The sequence below is a fragment of the Bufo gargarizans genome, chromosome 4, assembly GCF_014858855.1.
Source record: "Bufo gargarizans isolate SCDJY-AF-19 chromosome 4, ASM1485885v1, whole genome shotgun sequence".
Taxonomy (NCBI): Eukaryota; Metazoa; Chordata; class Amphibia; order Anura; family Bufonidae; genus Bufo; species Bufo gargarizans.
This window is the reverse complement of record NC_058083.1, coordinates 4,474,386-4,495,485: the sequence shown is the minus strand read 5'-3', so window position 1 is coordinate 4,495,485 and position 21,100 is coordinate 4,474,386. Positions and strand designations below refer to the sequence as shown.

The following is a 21,100-nucleotide window of genomic DNA, read 5'->3' as shown; positions in this document are numbered from 1 at the left end:
CCACCAATGTTTTTAATACTGGGGAGGGGCGCACTGTGCCACCAATGTTTTTAATACTGGGGAGGGCGCACTGTGCCACCAATGTTTTTAATACTGGGGAGGGCGCACTGTGCCACCAATGTTTTTAATACTGGGGAGGGCGCACTGTGCCACCAATGTTTTTAATACTGGGGAGGGGCGCACTGTGCCACCAATGTTTTTAATACTGGGGAGGGGCGCACTGTGCCACCAATGTTTTTAATACTGGGGAGGGCGCACTGTGCCACCAATGTTTTTAATACTGGGGAGGGCGCACTGTGCCACCAATGTTTTTAATACTGGGGAGGGCGCACTGTGCCACCAATGATAATTAAAGGGATTCTGTCATCAGGTTTGGGGTTATAGAGCTGCGGACATGCACGGCTAGATCGCCGCTAGCATGTCCGCAATGTATGTGTCCTATAGGGCTGTGTGGTTTTAATGTCTTTAAAAAAGGATTTTATAGATATGTAAATGAGTGTTGAATGTGTCCAAGGGGCTGTACTAACCTTACTTGTGCCCAGCCACGCCCGCCTGTGAAGGAACCCAGCACCGCCTATGTCTCCTCCTTTCATCAACGATAGATAGCCGCGAGCTCGCGCATGCGCAGTTCTTTCCCTGAGGCTGATGCCAGCACAGGGAAGGAACACTATACCAGCACTGCGCATCGCGAGATTACGGCTATCTATCGTTGATGAAAGGAGGAGACATAGGCGGTGCTGGGCTCCTTCACAGGCGGGTGCGGCTGGGCACAAGTAAGATTCAACACTCATTTACATAACTATAAAATCCTTTTTTAAAGACATTAAAACCACACAGCCCTATAGGACACATATATTGCGGACATGCTAGCGGCGATCTAGCCGTGCATGTCCGCAGCTCTATAGCCCCAAACCTTGTGACAGAATCCCTTTAACGTTTAATACAGGAGCCGGGTGTGTCAGCTCAGAATCACATAGCCGTCACCCTGCCTTTGACAGTGCGGCACCTGAGGGGTTAACTGCCGCCGATCGCAGCTTCCTGTCATATAGGCTGGGCACCGCCTTCTGTATTTGTATTAGATGTTAATTATCATTGGTGGCGCAGTGCGACCGCCCCTCCTCCTCCCGTCTCTCCTCATTGGCAGCGCGGCACAGGGGGGAGGGAGAGACTCCTTCTCCTCTGTGCTGCTGAGGGAACATGGGCGCGCTGACAGCTGGACGCATTATCGGCAAGGTTAGATGCCTGTACTGATAACTTAAAAAATCATGAATATCGGCCGATAATATCGGTAACTCCGATAATTGGTCGATCCCTAGTCAGGTCTGCAGCTTATCCCCTAGACTTATGTAGAGCAGGAGGAGCACTAATGACTGAAAAACAAAAATCAGACCTCATATAGTACATGACAGTCTCTTTGTAATAAAGCTAGAACCAGCCCTGTACCTCACATGGATCCAGAGATCTCCACATTCCTTGCAACAATTGCTCTGCTAGATTCTCTATAGGCTGGCAGCTCAGGGGGCGTGTCCTGTCTACTGCAGATTTTTCCCCATCACAGCTCAGGAGGCTTGTCCTGTCTATCGCAGCTTTTTCCCCATCACAGCTCAGGGGGCTTGTCCTGTCTACTGCAGCTTTTTCCCCATCACAGCTCAGGAGGCTTGTCCTGTCTACTGCAGCTTTTTCCCCATCACAGCTCAGGAGGCTTGTCCTGTCTACTGCAGCTTTTTCCCCATCACAGCTCAGGGGGCTTGTCCTGTCTACTGCAGCTTTTTCCCCATCACAGCTCAGGAGGCTTGTCCTGTCTACTGCAGCTTTTTCCCCATCACAGCTCAGGAGGCTTGTCCTGTCTACTGCAGCTTTTTTCCCATCACAGCTCAGGGGGCTTGTCCTGTCTACTGCAGCTTTTTCCCCATCACAGCTCAGGGGGCTTGTCCTGTCTACTGCAGCTTTTTCCCCATCACAGCTCAGGGGGCTTGTCCTGTCTATCGCAGCTTTTTCCCTATCACAGCTCAGGGGGCTTGTCCTGTCTACTGCAGCTTTTTCCCCATCACAGCTCAGGGGGCTTGTCCTGTCTACTGCAGCTTTTTCCCCATCACAGCTCAGGGGGCGTGTCCTGTCTACTGCAGCTTTTTCCCCATCACAGCTCAGGGGGCTTGTCCTGTCTACTGCAGCTTTTTCCCCATCACAGCTCAGGGGGCTTGTCCTGTCTATCGCAGCTTTTTCCCTATCACAGCTCAGGGGGCATGTCCTGTCTACTGCAGCTTTTTCCAGATCACAGCTCAGGGGGCTTGTCCTGTCTACTGCAGCTTTTTCCCTATCACAGCTCAGGGGGCTTGTCCTGTCTACTGCAGCTTTTTCCAGATCACAGCTCAGGGGGCTTGTCCTGTCTACTGCAGCTTTTTCCCTATCACAGCTCAGGGGGCATGTCCTGTCTACTGCAGCTTTTTCCAGATCACAGCTCAGGGGGCTTGTCCTGTCTACTGCAGCTTTTTCCCTATCACAGCTCAGGGGGCTTGTCCTGTCTATCGCAGCTTTTTCCCCATCACAGCTCAGGGGGCTTGTCCTGTCTACTGCAGCTTTTTCCCTATCACAGCTCAGGGGGCTTGTCCCGTCTACTGCAGCTTTTTCCCCATCACAGCTCAGGGGGCTTGTCCTGTCTACTGCAGCTTTTTCCCTATCACAGCTCAGGGGGCTTGTCCTGTCTATCGCAGCTTTTTCCCTATCACAGCTCAGGGGGCGTGTCCTTTCTGCTGCAGCTTTTTCCCTATCACAGCTCAGGGGGCTTGTCCTGTCTATCGCAGCTTTTTCCCTATCACAGCTCAGGGGGCGTGTCCTTTCTGCTGCAGCTTTTTCCCTATCACAGCTCAGGGGGCTTGTCCTGTCTATCGCAGCTTTTTCCCTATCACAGCTCAGGGGGCGTGTCCTTTCTGCTGCAGCTCTCTCTCTAACTGTGCCTTAGCTACGGCTGGTAGCAGTTGATGGATGGAACTGAGCAGGTGCGACCACCTCAGTAGTAGGACGTATACGTTACATATTACCAGGGGGCATTATTAAATGAAATAAAGAAAATATCGCACAATTGGAGCAGGAAGTAAATTACAAACAAGCTTTTTTCTGCTGATTTATTTTAAAATAACAATTAGGGAGGTAAAATAGATTTGAGGCAGGACATTCATAGAAACTTGCATACCTTGTTTTTTGTATGCGGGGGTAAAGCTCTTATAACAATTCCCAAATATATAAACCAGGTTTAATGTCTCTATACACTACTTGAGTCACATTACGGGAGGGGAGAGTCCTGGCTACACAAGTTTTGTAAACTGCTTAAAATACTGACTAGGAACCTGACTGTAAATACCGTGGGACATTTCCAGGACCCGACCTCACAGAATCTGGTCCACCCAACACCAAACAGATCCCATTTGTACATTCTGTATCATTATGACAAATTCCTAATGTTTAGCAAGTTCACTACAAAATTCAGGAGGACAGTGGGCAGCAGGATGGGCGGTCATGTATCTCCCTCAGGCTTAAGGGGCCGTCGTGTACAAGACCTGAGAGAGACAGGACGGTCTATTCCTTCCAGACATGAGTAATGAGAAGCGCTATCCTCAGATGACTTAAGTCCTGTCCACACATTCTCTACGTTATTCAGAGCAGTCACGGCCACAGTGATGCATTGCAACACCACGTCTGCTCAGCTGTAGAACGTGAGGTCGCTCTCACACCGGAGACGTGTCATACCCTCACACTGTGCCCTCCATAAAAAGCCATTTCCAACTATTTCATTATTGGTCGATTGTGTCCGTTCAAGACCAAGATATAGTGAGGTTCCGTTCAAAATACATGAATTAAAGGGATCATCTGGTTTGGAAAAGAAAAAAAATATCAAGTGCCCCATTACAGAAAGTAGACCTCTGTACCAACAATCAACTAGAAAACGGCTACAAAGAGAGTCTTATGCTATGGACGACCCGCATCTGGGCATGTACGGTACATGGACAACCCATTGCAATGGATTATTTGCCCTGTAGGGGAGCTGTAGGCAAACTGAATAGCTGGGCCGGTCCCTCTACAGTTCACCGCTGATCGCTGGAGATCCTAGAAGCAGGACACGCTGCCACCAGCTTACCGTTAGGACACCATTCACAATGCCAAAGCAAGCGTCTTTTGGTAAAGGGGCCGTCGTGTTAATATTCCTGATAATAAAAACTCCAAATAAGGTAATTTTTTTACTGACCAGTGCTAATGTGGTCAAAATTGATGACAATTTTCATAGCGACACAAAGTCAATATTTTTGGGCAAAGTGACAGGCTGTGAGCTTTCCTGGCTTCTGTAAGCGGTATATAGAAGTGTAATTGATCCTTTTTGTATACGGGGATCGCGGTTGCTTTAGGTCCGTCTGCTGTCTAAAAACTAACAAAAATATACTCTGTAACTAGATTATGTGATTTTATCTACTTCTTGCACCATGGTTGATATTACTTGGGATACTCATGAAAGTAACTATTTGTCTGATCCTGTAATGCTATGGTATTTTTGTCATTAACAGTTGCATGTATATTGTGCAGACTCTTTTCCTTTGTATTTTTGTGATTTTCCGAAAAATCTAATAAAAATCTGATTTAAAAACTAACAAAAATAAAAGTAGTTGCAAAATACTGACCTTATTAATCTGGTGCCGTCCCTGCCTCACTAATCCCCCAATTCCACTGTCCACCCACCGGCCAATCCTCTCCACGTGCATGGCCAAGAAGCTACTGCAGCGTGTGCCATCACACAGGTGCCACAGCGTAAGGTTCCATCTGTATGCAAAGGGGGCCCCCGAAAATCAGTGAAGAACTGTATCACTGCAAAACATTTCTTATAGATGCTTGACAAAGACGGTTCGTATTGCCTGTAACTGATTGTTAACCCCTGTGGTGCTGTGGCCTGTTTAATTTGCTTGTATTTCCGGACTGTTGTCCTGATGACCGCGTGCTGACCTTCATATGTGCTGGATGTCATCCTTTATATACCAGATACAATGATCTTACGACAACTGTCGTCCTTTACACAGGGGTGTAAATTATCAAGCACACATTCGCCTTGTCAAATTTTTCGCGGCCTACCTTTCTATATGCCAGAGCAAACCATTTCCTTGTTTACTATATAAATCAAGAGATCATTGCTTTTTCAAGAAGACCGGTGCTACGCCAGTTTCCAGTAAGGGTACTGTCACACTAGTGTTATTCTTTTCCGGCACTGAGTTCCGTCCTAGCGGCTCAATACCGGGAAAAAACTGATCAGTTTCATCTCCATGCATTCTGAATGGAGAGCAATCCGATCAGGATGCATCAGGATGTCTTCAGAACGGCGTTTTGGACGGAGGTAATACCGCAGCATGCAGAACTGCTTTTTTTTTTATACTCATTTCAAGATTTTATTTTAAGAAGAATGGGAGACGCAGCTGCCAAATACACACTTTAGTAGACATTTTCTAATGATCCGAACAAGAACATTTGTCCGGGCAGCTCGGCTCCTACTTTTTAAAACTAAAAAAGGAAGGAAGGTCACTTTACAGGTTCCCAACAATCATGCCCATCCCTAGACAAGGGTTAATGACCCTTCTGAAGACGCCTCCAGCAGCCCAACCATCTGAGGAAGTGAAGTCCTCCCTGACTTTAAGTAGAGGATGAAGACCCTCCAGACATCTTCTATGCGTCAGCGAGTACAGCAGGAGAACTCCTGAGGGACACAGTCGTCTATGGAAGATCTGTGATATTTATCCAGCCTGAAAAACTGTAAACTCAGGAAATACCAAGGAATAAACCACGTTTCCGAAACTTCTAGGTTTTTCATGTTAATAAATCGGGACCCTGGGATAGCACGTTGTCAGATAATAGAGGGCATCTATATCCTGCCATAGCAACGTTATACCAGACATATAGGGGGATATATACTCAGAGTAACGCTTGGATACTATTCTCTGCAGTATACGGATAGGGTTCTGGGGCTGAATTCATAATGTGAGGCAATGAATAACTCCGCTACCCTCATCAGTATTACACACCTTTGGAAAATCCACATTTATTTTTCATCCAGCAGCCGAACATTATGCAGGTCGCTTAGCAATTATGTCAACCCTCGTCTAGGGGACTACTGCTGAGTAAACTCATATAGTGACATACTAAGTAACATAGAGGGTTCCTTACCTTACAGGAAAATCTCCAAATACATCCAGGCCCCTCTTGGACTCTTTTAGTGAACTCCCAATCACCACCTCCTCAGGCAGAGAGTTCCATAGTCTCACGGCTCTTACCGTAAAGAATCCATAGTCTCACTGCTCTAACCATATAGAATCCATGGTCTCACTGCTCTAACCATATAGAATCCATAGTCTGGCTGCTCTTACCGTATAGAATCCATGGTCTCACTGCTCTAACCATATAGAATCCATGGTCTCACTGCTCTAACCGTATAGAATCCATGGTCTTACTGCTCTAACCATATAGAATCCATGGTCTTACTGCTCTAACCATATAGAATCCATGGTCTCACTGCTCTAACCGTATAGAATCCATGGTGTCACTGCTCTAACCATATAGAATCCATAGTCTCGCTGCTCTTACCGTATAGAATCCATGGTCTCGCTGCTCTTACCGTAAAGAATCCATAGTCTCACTGCTCTTACCGTATAGAATCCATGGTCTCACTACTCTTACCGTAAAGAATCCATAGTCTCACGGCTCTTACCGTAAAGAATCCATAGTCTCACACTGCTCTAACCGTATAGAATCTATAGTCTCACTGCTCTTACCGTAAAGAATCTATAGTCTCACTGCTCTTACCGTAAAGAGTCTATAGTCTCGCTGCTCTTACCGTAAAGAATCTATAGTCTCATTGCTCTTACCGTAAAGAATCTATAGTCTCACTGCTCTTACTGTAAAGAATCTATAGTCTCACTGCTCTTACTGTAAAGAATCTATAGTCTCACTGCTCTTACCGCAAAGAGTCTATAGTCTCGCTGCTCTTACCGTAAAGAATCTATAGTCTCATTGCTCTTACCGTAAAGAATCTATAGTCTCACTGCTCTTACTGTAAAGAATCTATAGTCTCACTGCTCTTTCCTTAAAGAGTCTATAGTCTCACTCTTACCGTAAAGAATCTATAGTATCACTGTTCTTACCGTAAAGAATCTATAGTCTCACTGCTCTTACCATAAAGAATCCATAGTCTCACTGCTCTTAACATACAGAATCCATAGTGTCACTGCTCTTAACATACAGAATCCATAGTCTCACTGCTCTTACTGTAAAGAATCCATAGTCTCACTGCTCTTACCGTAAAGAATCTAAAGTCTCACTGCTCTTACCGTAAATAATCTATAGTCTCACGGCTCTTACCGTAAAGAATATATAGTCTCACTGCTCTTACCGTAAAGAATATATAGTCTCATTGCTCTTACTGTAAAGAATCAATAGTCTCACTGCTTTTACCGTAAATAATCCTCTTCTATGTTGCTGTAGAGGCCCTCTTTCCTCCAGACATAGAGGATGTCCCCTTGTAGGTGCTAATAGATGATGGGAGTTATCTTTGTACTGACCCCTGATATACAGGTCCTTCTAAAAAAATTAGCATATTGTGATAAAGTTCATTATTTTCTGTAATGTACTGATAAACATTAGACTTTCATATATTTTAGATTCATGACACACAACTGAAGTAGTTCAAGCCTTTTATTGTTTTAATATTGATGATTTTGGCATACAGCTCATGAAAACCCAAATTTCCTATCTAAAAAAATTAGCATATTTCATCCGACCAATAAAAGAAAAGTGTTTTTATTACAAAAAAAAGTCAACCTTCAAATAATTATGTTCAGTTCTGCACTCAATACTTGGTCGGGAATCCTTTTGCAGAAATGACTTCTTCAATGCGGCGTGGCATGGAGGCAATCAGCCTGTGGCACTGCTGAGGTGTTATGGAGGCCCAGGAGGCTTCGATAGCGGCCTTAAGCTCATCCAGAGTGTTGGGTCTTGCGTCTCTCAACTTTCTCTTCCCAATATCCCACAGATTCTCTATGGGGTTCAGGTCAGGAGAGTTGGCAGGCCAATTGAGCACAGTAATACCATGGTCAGTAAACCATTTACCAGTGGTTTTGGCGCTGTGAGCAGGTGTCAGGTCGTGCTGAAAAATGAAATCTTCATCTCCATAAAGCTTTTCAGCAGATGGAAGCATGAAGTGCTCCAAAATCTCCTGATAGCTAGCTGCATTGACCCTGCCCTTGATAAAGCACAGTGGACCAACACCAGCAGCTGACATGGCACCCCAGACCATCACTGACTGTGGGTACTTGACACTGGACTTCAGGCATTTTGGCATTTCCCTCTCCCCAGTCTTCCTCCAGACTCTGACACCTTGATTTCCGAATGACATGCAACAGTCCAGTGCGGCTTCTCTGTAGCCCAGGTCAGGCGCTTCTGCCGCTGTTTCTGGGGAATGCGGCACCTGTAGCCCATTTCCTGCACACGCCTGTACCCGGTGGCTCTGGATGTTTCTACTCCAGACTCAGTCCACTGCTTCCGCAGGTCCCCCAAGGTCTGGAATCGGTCCTTCTCCACAATCTTCCTCAGGGTCCGGTCACCTCTTCTCGTTGTGCAGCGTTTTCTGCCACACTTTTTCCTTCCCACAGACTTCCCACTGAGGTGCCTTGATACAGCACTCTGGGAACAGCCTATTCCTTCAGAAATTTCTTTCTGTGTCTTACCCTCTTGCTTGAGGGTGTCAATGATGGCCTTCTGGACAGCAGTCAGGTCGGCAGTCTTACCCATGATTGCGGTTTTGAGTAATGAACCAGGCTGGGAGTTTTTAAAAGCCTCAGGAATCTTTTGCAGGTGTTTAGAGTTAATTAGTTGATTCAGATGATTAGGTTAATAGCTCGTTATGAGAACCTTTTCATGATATGCTAATTTTTAGAGATAGGAATTTTGGGTTTTCATGAGCTGTATGCCAAAATCATCAATATTAAAACAATAAAAGGCTTGAACTACTTCAGTTGTGTGTAATGAATCTAAAATATATGAAAGTCTAATGTTTATCAGTACATTACAGAAAATAATGAACTTTATCACAATATGCTAATTTTTTTAGAAGGACCTGTACACTTTTATTAGATCTCCCCTCAGACCCTGATTTTGATGATCTTTCATAATGTTGGCTGCAGTCGGATCAGTGATTTTTAAGGTGGCAAAACTAAGGGGGGTAATTTATTAAACAGAAATACGCCTATATATATAAATAAATACGCAATCTGCGACTTTTACCTTCTCATGCCAGGCCTAATAAAAGTGGGCGTGGACTGTTTTTAGGCATAGAAAATGGTCTAAATCAGGCATGCTCAAACTGTGGCCCTCCAGCTGTTGTAAAACTACAACTCCCACAATGCCCTGCTGTAGGCTGATAGCTGTAGGCTGTTCGGGCATGCTGGGAGTTGTAGTTTTGCAACAGCTGGAGGGCTGCAGGTTGAGCATGCCTGGTCTAAATGTAAGACACAAAGGAAGCTTTTTTACATTTAGAAGTGACGCTGGATACGTCAAAGTTACGTGGAGGCCGGCGCCTCTACATAACTTTGGCGGACTCACCGCCAGCTATAGGGGATATTAAGACCGGCGTCTAAAATGCGGTCTTAGGGTACTTTCACACTTGCGTTTTTCTTTTCCGGCATAGAGTTCCGTCCTAGGGGCTCAATACCGGAAAAGAACTGATCAGTTTTATCCTAATGCATTCTAGAGAGCAATCCGTTCAGGATGCATCAGGACGTCTTCAGTTCAGTATTTTTTTTTTTTGTAAATTCTTTATTTAGGATTTTTCAATTTTCCAATTCAAAGCATGGCGAGTCATGAGGCAAATGTCAGTTCAGTCTTTTTGACTGTTCAGGACGGAGATAATACCGCAGCATGCTACGGTTTTATCTCTGGCCAAAAATCTGGAACACTTACCGGAATTTTTTTCCATAGGAATGTATTAGTGCCGGATCCCGCATTCAAAATACCGCAATGCCGGATCCATCCATCCAGATGACATTGGCATTTCATTGCATTTGTAAGACGGATCAGGATCCTGATCCATTTTACAAATGCCATCAGTTGGCATACATTTTGACGGATCCCGCAGGCAGTTCCGGCGACGGAATTCCTCTGCCGCAAGTGTGAAAGTACCCTAAATGAATGTGCCCCTCAGTTCTTGTCATGCACATTTGTGCCCCATTTGATACTTTTCATGACCTTATTTTGCTGACAAGCAGCTGCCTGACACTGGTTGCTACAGTTGACTCTGCCGCCCACTGGTGCCCACAGCAGATTATCTTCGCTATACAATACACTGCCTCTTCAGGTTACACAGACTTGTTTAGGGCCCTATAACTTGGGGAGCAGAAAGTACGAGACGATAACGCCATGCTTCTACGATAAGGAGGAAGAACAAAGAATACTGTAATTGATAGGCGGTGGATGATATGTCCTTTCATCGCCACCACTGAAACTGACAGGGTCCACCGACATTCACCTAATTTCTATGGAGAAATTTACAGCCAGACACCAGAGGCGGACTGTGGCTGAACTCCTGGACACCCAGATAAGACTTCTTGTGTATTTCTCAACTTCTCTTCAATAAGACACGACAGAATTAACGAATGGTGAAGATTTAGAGATCGTTCTTATTTTTTGTGAACCAGTTTACGATACATTTCTATCTGCCCTTAGATGAATGGTTTACGTAGCTTTATGGACCCCAAGACTGGTGCTTCCATCCCGGTTCCTATCGGATCACATTACATAGAGCGGCATGCACTTCAATATACAATTGATAGGGCGGGTGTGGGCTATCTTTTGTGCCCGAGTCTGCATCCAACTACTGTTTTCTATGATATACCAGAACCACACAGGAATACAGGCATCAAACAGGTGACTCACATCATGCTCTGGAGCTCAGGGACAAAACTGGTCAGCTTTCCTGCTCCCTTCCCAGACGACGTGCCAGCTGAGGAGGACATGGCGTTTGTAGACGCACTGCCGAGGCTCATCTATCACAGATAAAAAAGAAGAAGAATGGTTACAAGGTGATCACTCTGGGTAGTAAAAAGTCCTGCACTGAAGGCATCAGCTCTCATTCTCCAGGGGCCTCTGAAGCGGATCGGTGCTACAAGTAACTGCTCCACTTTTCTCTGGCAGTAGTTTAGAGAAATCTCCGCCATTACTTGGTATGAATGGAACCTGCTGCAGATGAATGAATTTAACTGGAAAAACAGGACAGCCCCAAGTGCAAGCCCAAAGGGAAAAGACGAGCTGCAAAGCTGACAACCACTGCCGTAAATTGTCATGGTAAAGAGAGCTGCAGCTGTCCTGGGTCTAGAAGTAGCCGGCTGCAGCTACCCTGACGTCAGACGTTATCCACAGCTCTGCCGGCTCGGAAAGCTTCCTGCTGCAGCTCTCCCAGCTCTAGACGTTACCCACCAGCAGCTCTCCCAGCTCTAGACGTTACCCACCAGCAGCTCTCCACTCTAGACGTTACCCACCAGCAGCTCTCCCAGCTCTAGACGTTACCCACCAGCAGCTCTCCCAGCTCTAGACGTACCCACCAGCAGCTCTCCCAGCTCTAGACGTTACCCACCAGCAGCTCTCCCAGCTCTAGACGTTACCCACCAGCAGCTCTCCCCACTCTAGACGTTACCCACCAGCAGCTCTCCCCACTCTAGACGTTACCCACCAGCAGCTCTCCCAGCTCTAGACGTTACCCACCAGCAGCTCTCCCAGCTCTAGACGTTACCCACCAGCAGCTCTCCCCACTCTAGACGTTACCCACCAGCAGCTCTCCCAGCTCTAGACGTTACCCACCAGCAGCTCTCCCAGCTCTAGACGTTACCCACCAGCAGCTCTCCACTCTAGACGTTACCCACCAGCAGCTCTCCCAGCTCTAGACGTTACCCACCAGCAGCTCTCCCCACTCTAGACGTTACCCACCAGCAGCTCTCCCAGCTCTAGACGTTACCCACCAGCAGCTCTCCCAGCTCTAGACGTTACCCACCAGCAGCTCTCCCCACTCTAGACGTTACCCACCAGCAGCTCTCCCAGCTCTAGACGTTACCCACAAGCAGCTCTCCCCACTCTAGACACTACACACCAGCGGCTCTCCCCACTCTAGACGTTACCCACCAGCAGCTCTCCCAGCTCTAGACGTTACCCACCAGCAGCTCTCCCAGCTCTAGACGTTACCCACCAGCAGCTCTCCCAGCTCTAGACGTTACCCACCAGCAGCTCTCCCAGCTCTAGACGTTACCCACCAGCAGCTCTCCCAGCTCTAGACGTTACCCACCAGCAGCTCTCCCAGCTCTAGACGTTACCCACCAGCAGCTCTCCCAGCTCTAGACGTTACCCACCAGCAGCTCTCCCAGCTCTAGACGTTACCCACCAGCAGCTCTCCCAGCTCTAGACGTTACCCACCAGCAGCTCTCCCAGCTCTAGACGTTACCCACCAGCAGCTCTCGCCCACTCTAGACCGTTAACCGGCACCACATCTCTCCACACTCTAGACACTACACACCACGTCTCTCCCACTCTAGAAACGTTCCCACCAGCAGCTCTCCCAGCTCTAACGTTACCCACCCAGCTCTCACCCACTCTAGACGTTACTACACACAGCATCTCTCCCCACTCTAGATGTTTACCCCCAGCAGCTCTCCACTCTAGACGTTAGCCACCAGCCAGCTCATCCCAGCTCTAGACTTTACCCACCAGCAAGCTCTCCACACTCTCATACGTTACCCACAAGCAAGCTCTCCACTCGAGACTTTCCCACCAGCAAGCTCTCCCCAGCTCTGACGTACCCACCGACATCTCCCCCACTCGAGAAGTTACCCACCAGCATCTCTCCCAGCTCTAGACTTACCCACGCAGTCGAGCTCCTCCCCACTCTAGACGTGTACCCACCAGCAGCTCTCCCCACTCTAGACGTTACCCACCAGCAGCTCTCCCCACTCTAGACGTTACCCACCAGCAGCTCTCCCCACTCTAGACGTTACCCCCACAGCCTCCCCACTCTAGACGTTACCCACCAGCAGCTCTCCCCACTCTAGACGTTACCCACCACAGCTCTCCCCACTCTAGACGTTACCCACCAGCAGCTCTCCCCACTCTAGACGTTACCCACCAGCATCTCCCCACTCTAGACGTTACCCACCAGCAGCTCCCCACTCTAGACGTTACCCACCAGCAGCTCTCCCCACTCTAGACGTTACCCACCAGCAGCTCTCCCCACTCGACGTTACCCACCAGCAGCTCTCCCAGCTCTAGACGTTACCCACCAGCAGCTCTCCACACCTCGACGTTACCCACCAGCAGCTCTCCCAGCTCTAGACGTTACCCACCAGCAGCTCTCCCCACTCTAGACGTTACCCACCAGCAGCTCTCCCCACTCTAGACGTTACACACCAGCGCTCTCCCAGCTCTAGAGGACCCCGCTGCAGCTCTCCCGCTCTAAAGGATACCCGCTGCAGCTCTCCACACTCTAGACATTACCCACCAGCAGCTCTCCCCACTCTAGACATTACCCACCAGCAGCTCTCCCCACTCTAGACATTACCCACCAGCAGCTCTCCCCACTCTAGACGATACCCACCAGCAGCTCTCCCCACTCTAGACATTACACACCAGCGGCTCTCCTAGCTCTAGAGGATACCCGCTGCAGCTCTCCCGGCTCTAAAGGATACCCGCTGCAGCTCTCCACACTCTAGACATTACCCACCAGCAGCTCTCCCCACTCTAGACGTTACCCACCAGCAGCTCTCCCCACTCTAGACGATACCCACCAGCAGCTCTCCCCACTCTAGACGTTACCCACCAGCAGCTCTCCCACCTCATTAGGATTTCGCTGCAGCTCTTCTAGCTCTAGAGCAGGCATCCTCAAACTGCGGTCCTCCAGCTGTTTCAAAACTACAACTCCCAGCATGCCCGAACAGCCTACAGGTATCAGCCTACAACAGCGCATTGTGGGAGTTATAGTTTAACAACAGCTGGAGGGCCGCAGTTTGAGGATGCCTGCTCTAGAAGATACCCGCTGCTGCTCTCCTGGCTCTAAAAGATACCCACTGCAGCTCTCCTGGCTCTAAAGGATACCCGCTGCTGCTCTCCTGGCTCTAAAGGATACCCGCTGCTGCTCTCCTGGCTCTAAAGGATACCCGCTGCTGCTCTCCTGGCTCTAGAGGATACCTGCTTCAGCTCTTCTGGCTCTAGAGGATACCCGCTGCAGCTCTCCTGGCTCTAGAGGATACCTGCTTCAGCTCTTCTGGCTCTAGCGGATACCCGCTGCAGCTCTCCTGGCTCTAGCGGATACCCGCTGCAGCTCTCCTGGCTCTAGAAGATACCAGCTGCAGCTCTCCTGGCTCTAAAGGATAACCGCTGCAGCTCTCCTGGCTCTAAAGGATAACCGCTGCAGCTCTCCTGGCTCTAAAGGATACCCGCTGCAGCTCTCCTGGCTCTAAAGGATAACCGCTGCAGCTCTCCTGGCTCTAAAGGATAACCGCTGCAGCTCTCCTGGCTCTAAAGGATACCCGCTGCAGCTCTCCTCCTCTTCTAGCACTACAGCAGGGATCAGCAACCTTCTCACTCCAGCTGTTGGGAAACTACAAGGCCATGAAGAGAACCAGTGGTAAGCTGGAAAAAAGTCACAAAAACCACAGGTGGACTTAAAAAAAAAAAAAAACTTATTCTGATACAGAAGAAAACACATTTATGTGTTAGGACCCTGTGGGCACAGACCTGCTGCACACAGTAGCAGTATAGTTTTGTGCAGCATTACTACACCAAGCACACACATAGATATGTAACTGCAGCTGTCATCTCCCAGTTTCCTATAGGCTGCAGGTACCTCCTCATCTCCCAGTTTCCTATAGGCTGCAGGTACCTCATCATCTCCCAGTTTCCTATAGACTGCAGGTACCTCCTCATCTCCCAGTTTCCTATAGGCAGCAGGTACCTCCTCATCTCCCAGTTTCCTATAGGCTGCAGGTACCTCCTCATCTCCCAGTTTCCTATAGGCAGCGGTACCTCCTCATCTCCCAGTTTCCTATAGGCTGCAGGTACCTCCTCATCTCCCAGTTTCCTATAGGCTGCAGGTACGTCATCTCCCAGTTTCCTATAGGCTGCAGGCACCTCCTCATCTCCCAGTTTCCTATAGGCTGCAGGTACCTCCTCATCTCCCAGTTTCCTATAGGCTGCAGGTACCTCCTTATCTCCCAGTTTTCTATAGGCTGCAGGTACCTCCTCATCTCCCAGTTTTCTATAGGCTGCAGGTACCTCCTCATCTCCCAGTTTCCTATAGGCAGCAGGTACCTCATCATCTCCCAGTTTCCTATAGACTGCAGGTACCTCCTCATCTCCCAGTTTCCTATAGGCTGAAGGTACCTCCTCATCTCCCAGTTTCCTATAGGCTGCAGGTACCTCCTCATCTCCCAGTTTCCTATAGGCTGCAGGTACCTCCTCATCTCCCAGTTTCCTATAGGCAGCAGGTACCTCCTCATCTCCCAGTTTCCTATAGGCTGCAGGTACCTCCTCATCTCCCAGTTTCCTATAGGCTGCAGGTACCTCATCTCCCAGTTTCCTATAGGCTGCAGGCACCTCCTCATCTCCCAGTTTCCTATAGGCAGCAGGTACCTCCTCATCTCCCAGTTTCCTATAGGCTGCAGGTACCTCCTCATCTCCCAGTTTCCTATAGGCTGCAGGTACCTCCTCATCTCCCAGTTTCCTATAGGCTGCAGGTACCTCCTCATCTCCCAGTTCCCTATAGGCAGCAGGTACCTCCTCATCTCCCAGTTTTCTATAGGCTGCAGGTACCTCCTCATCTCCCAGTTTCCTATAGGCTGCAGGTACCTCCTCATCTCCCAGTTTCCTATAGGCAGCAGGTACCTCCTCATATCCCAGTTTCCTATAGGCTGCAGGTACCTCCTCATCTCCCAGTTTCCTATAGGCAGCAGGTACCTCCTCATCTCCCAGTTTCCTATAGGCTGCAGGTACTTCCTCATCTCCCAGTTTCCTATAGGCTGCAGGTACCTCCTCATCTCCCAGTTTCCTATAGGCAACAGGTACCTCCTCATCTCCCAGTTTTCTATAGGCTGCAGGTACCTCATCTCCCAGTTTCCTATAGGCTGCAGGTACCTCCTCATCTCCCAGTTTCCTATAGGCAGCAGGTACCTCCTTATCTCCCAGTTTCCTATAGGCAGCAGGTACCTCCTCATCTCCCAGTTTCCTATAGGCTGCAGGTACCTCCTCATCTCACAGTTTCCTATAGGCAGCAGGTACCTCCTCATCTCCCAGTTTCCTATAGGCTGCAGGTACCTCCTCATCTCCCAGTTTCCTATAGGCTGCAGGTACCTCATCATCTCCCAGTTTCCTATAGGCTGCAGGTACCTCCTCATCTCCCAGTTTCCTATAGGCTGCAGGTACCTCCTCATCTCCCAGTTTCCTATAGGCTGCAGGTACCTCATCATCTCCCAGTTTCCTATAGGCTGCAGGTACCTCCTCATCTCCCAGTTTCCTATAGGCTGCAGGTACCTCCTCATCTCCCAGTTTCCTATAGGCTGCAGGTACCTCCTCATCTCCCAGTTTTCTATAGGCTGCAGGTACCTCCTCATCTCTCAGTTTCCTATAGGCTGCAGGTACCGCCTCATCTCCCAGTTTCCTATAGGCTGCAGGTACCTCCTCATCTCCCAGTTTCCTATAGGCTGCAGGTACCTCCTCATCTCCCAGTTTCCTATAGGCTGCAGGTACCTCCTCATCTCCCAGTTTCCTATAGGCTGCAGGTACCTCATCTCCCAGTTTCCTATAGGCTGCAGGTACCTCCTCATCTCCCAGTTTCCTATAGGCAGCAGGTACCTCCTCATCTCCCAGTTTCCTATAGGCAGCAGGTACCTCCTCATGTCCCAGTTTCCTATAGGCAGCAGGTACCTCCTCATGTCCCAGTTTCCTATAGGCAGCAGGTACCTCCTCATGTCCCAGTTCCTATAGGCAGCAGGTACCTCCTCATCTCCCAGTTTCCTATAGGCTGCAGGTACCTCCTCATCTCCCAGTTTCCTATAGGCCGCAGGTACCTGCTCATCTCCCAGTTTCCTATAGGCAGCAGGTACCTCCTCATCTCCCAGTTTCCTATAGGCAGCAGGTACCCTCCTCATCTCCCAGTTTCCTATAGGCAGCAGGCACCTCCTCATCTCCTAATTTCCTATAGGCAGCAGGTACCTCCTCATCTCCCAGTTTCCTATAGGCAGCAGGTACCTCCTCATCTCCCAGTTTCCTATAGGCAGCAGGTACCTCCTCATCTCCCAGTTTCCTATAGGCAGCAGGCACCTCCTCATCTCCTAATTTCCTATAGGCAGCAGGTACCTCCTCATCTCCCAGTTTTCTATAGGCTGCAGGTACCTCCTCATCTCCCAGTTTCCTATAGGCTGCAGGTACCTCATCATCTCCCAGTTTCCTATAGACTGCAGGTACCTCCTCATCTCCCAGTTTCCTATAGGCAGCAGGTACCTCCTCATCTCCCAGTTTCCTATAGGCTGCAGGTACCTCCTCATCTCCCAGTTTCCTATAGGCAGCAGACACCTCCTCATCTCCCAGTTTCCTATAGGCTGCAGGTACCTCATCATCTCCCAGTTTCCTATAGGCTGCAGGTACCTCATCATCTCCCAGTTTCCTATAGGCTGCAGGTACCTCCTCATCTCCCAGTTTCCTATAGGCTGCAGGTACCTCATCTCCCAGTTTCCTATAGGCAGCAGGTACCTCCTCATCTCCCAGTTTTCTATAGGCTGCAGGTACCTCCTCATCTCCCAGTTTCCTATAGGCTGCAGGTACCTCCTCATCTCCCAGTTTCCTATAGGCAGCAGGTACCTCCTCATATCCCAGTTTCCTATAGGCTGCAGGTACCTCCTCATCTCCCAGTTTCCTATAGGCTGCAGGTACTTCCTCATCTCCCAGTTTCCTATAGGCTGCAGGTACCTCCTCATCTCCCAGTTTCCTATAGGCAGCAGGTACCTCCTCATCTCCCAGTTTTCTATAGGCTGCAGGTACCTCATCTCCCAGTTTCCTATAGGCTGCAGGTACTTCCTCATCTCCCAGTTTCCTATAGGCAGCAGGTACCTCCTTATCTCCCAGTTTCCTATAGGCAGCAGGTACCTCCTCATCTCCCAGTTTCCTATAGGCAGCAGGTACCTCCTCATCTCCCAGTTTCCTATAGGCTGCAGGTACCTCCTCATCTCCCAGTTTCCTATAGGCAGCAGGTACCTCCTCATCTCCCAGTTTCCTATAGGCTGCAGGTACCTCATCATCTCCCAGTTTCCTATAGGCTGCAGGTACCTCCTCATCTCCCAGTTTCCTATAGGCTGCAGGTACCTCCTCATCTCCCAGTTTCCTATAGGCTGCAGGTACCTCCTCATCTCCCAGTTTCCTATAGGCTGCAGGTACCTCCTCATCTCTCAGTTTCCTATAGGCTGCAGGTACCGCCTCATCTCCCAGTTTCCTATAGGCTGCAGGTACCTCCTCATCTCCCAGTTTCCTATAGGCTGCAGGTACCGCCTCATCTCCCAGTTTCCTATAGGCTGCAGGTACCTCCTCATCTCCCAGTTTCCTATAGGCTGCAGGTACCTCCTCATCTCCCAGTTTCCTATAGGCTGCAGGTACCTCCTCATCTCCCAGTTTCCTATAGGCAGCAGGTACCTCCTCATGTCCCAGTTTCCTATAGGCAGCAGGTACCTCCTCATGTCCCAGTTTCCTATAGGCAGCAGGTACCTCCTCATCTCACAGTTTCCTATAGGCTGCAGGTACCTCCTCATCTCCCAGTTTCCTATAGGCAGCAGGCACCTCCTCATCTCCTAATTTCCTATAGGCAGCAGGTACCTCCTCATCTCCCAGTTTCCTATAGGCAGCAGGTACCTCCTCATCTCCCAGTTTCCTATAGGCAGCAGGTACCTCCTCATCTCCCAGTTTCCTATAGGCAGCAGGTACCTCCTCATCTCCCAGTTTCCTATAGGCAGCAGGTACCTGCTCATCTCCCAGTTTCCTATAGGCAGCAGGCACCTCCTCATCTCCTAATTTCCTATAGGCAGCAGGTACCTCATCATCTCCCAGTTTTCTATAGGCTGCAGGTACCTCCTCATCTCCCAGTTTCCTATAGGCTGCAGGTACCTCATCATCTCCCAGTTTTCTATAGGCTGCAGGTACCTCCTCATCTCCCAGTTTCCTATAGGCAGCAGGCACCTCCTCATGTCTCAGTTTCCTATAGGCTGCAGGTACCTCATCATCTCCCAGTTTCCTATAGGCAGCAGGCACCTCCTCATCTCCCAGTTTCCTATAGGCAGCAGGTACCTCATCATCTCCCAGTTTTCTATAGGCTGCAGGTACCTCCTCATCTCCCAGTTTCCTATAGGCTGCAGGTACCTCCTCATCTCCCAGTTTCCTATAGGCTGCAGGTACCTCCTCATCTCCCAGTTTCCTATAGGCAGCAGGTACCTCCTCATGTCCCAGTTTCCTATAGGCTGCAGGTACCTCATCATCTCCCAGTTTTCTATAGGCTGCAGGTACCTCATCTCCCAGTTTCCTATAGGCAGTAGGTACCTCCTCATCTCCCAGTTTCCTATAGGCAGCAGGCACCTCCTCATCTCCCAATTTCCTATAGGCAGCAGGTACCTCCTCATCTCCCAGTTTTCTATAGGCTGCAGGTACCTCCTCATCTCCCAGTTTTCTATAGGCTGCAGGTACCTCCTCATCTCCCAGTTTCCTATAGGCTGCAGGTACCTCCTCATCTCCCAGTTTCCTATAGGCTGCAGGTACCTCATCTCCCAGTTTCCTATAGGCAGCAGGTACCTCCTCATCTCCCAGTTTCCTATAGGCTGCAGGTACCTCATCTCCCAGTTTCCTATAGGCTGCAGGTAACTCCTCATCTCCCAGTTTCCTATAGGCTGCAGGTAACTCCTCATCTCCCAGTTTCCTATAGGCTGCAGGTACCTCCTTATCTCCCAGTTTCCTATAGGCAGCAGGTACCTCCTCATCTCCCAGTTTCCTATAGGCTGCAGGTACCTCCTTATCTCCCAGTTTCCTATAGGCAGCAGGTACCTCATCATCTCCCAGTTTCCTATAGGCAGCAGGTACCTCCTCATCTCCCAGTTTCCTATAGGCTGCAGGCACCTCCTCATCTCCCAGTTTCCTATAGGCTGCAGGTACCTCCTCATCTCCCAGTTTCCTATAGGCAGCAGGTACCTCATCTCTCAGTTTCCTATAGGCTGCAGGTAACTCCTCATCTCCCAGTTTCCTATAGGCTGCAGGTAACTCCTCATCTCCCAGTTTCCTATAGGCTGCAGGTACCTCCTTATCTCCCAGTTTCCTATAGGCAGCAGGTACCTCCTCATCTCCCAGTTTCCTATAGGCTGCAGGTACCTCCTTATCTCCCAGTTTCCTATAGGCAGCAGGTACCTCATCATCTCCCAGTTTCCTATAGGCAGCAGGTACCTCCTCATCTCCCAGTTTCCTATAGGCTGCAGGTACCTCCTCATCTCCCAGTTTCCTATAGGCTGCAGGTACCTCCTCATCTCCCAGTTTCCCACAGGCTGCAGGTAGAATGAGCACTGCAGCTCTGCTACATCTCACTGCCATAGTGCACAGAAGTTTATTAGGCAGTCAGTCTGCGGGTCACAGGCCCTCACTGTGCAGACACGAGGATGCACACAGCTCCGCTCGGCAGTCACTTACCGCCTCTATTTAGTCCCCTTATTAGCCACCGGCTGTGCAGATCTATCTACTGTTCTCAGCAAACTGACCCTATGGACAGCAAGCTGCCCTCAACAAACATGGCGGGGAGTCACTGCTCCCTAGCTAAGCATGGCCGCCGGGAACCAATCAGCGTCGCGATACGGTTTAACTTCCTGCTTAGTTACGGTGGGCGGGGAGGGTCAAACATCTGCGTTTCACACCAGTTGATTCGCCGCTTAGGGCTCGGCGATCTGTATGGAGCAGCTGGACGGAGAGATTCTGTGTATTGTACCTCATCATCTCATGTATTACAGTGCGGCGGACGTGTGTATTTGTG

The 21,100-nt window shown here is 49.2% G+C and overlaps 1 protein-coding gene across 1 annotated transcript in view; it reads right to left on the bottom strand.

The window, feature by feature from the left end:
- The window catches only part of SUPT3H (SPT3 homolog, SAGA and STAGA complex component), a 319,193-nt gene extending 298,321 nt beyond the window's left edge, over positions 1–20,872 (bottom strand). The window contains exons 1-2 of the mRNA XM_044289181.1: positions 20,764–20,872; positions 10,954–11,063 (exon numbers count right to left, since the gene is read on the bottom strand). Coding sequence (XP_044145116.1) covers positions 10,954–11,063 — 110 coding nt within the window. The 5' untranslated portion in view covers positions 20,764–20,872. The remainder of the gene's footprint in view (positions 1–10,953; positions 11,064–20,763) is intronic.
- Positions 20,873–21,100: the final 228 nt, after the last annotated feature.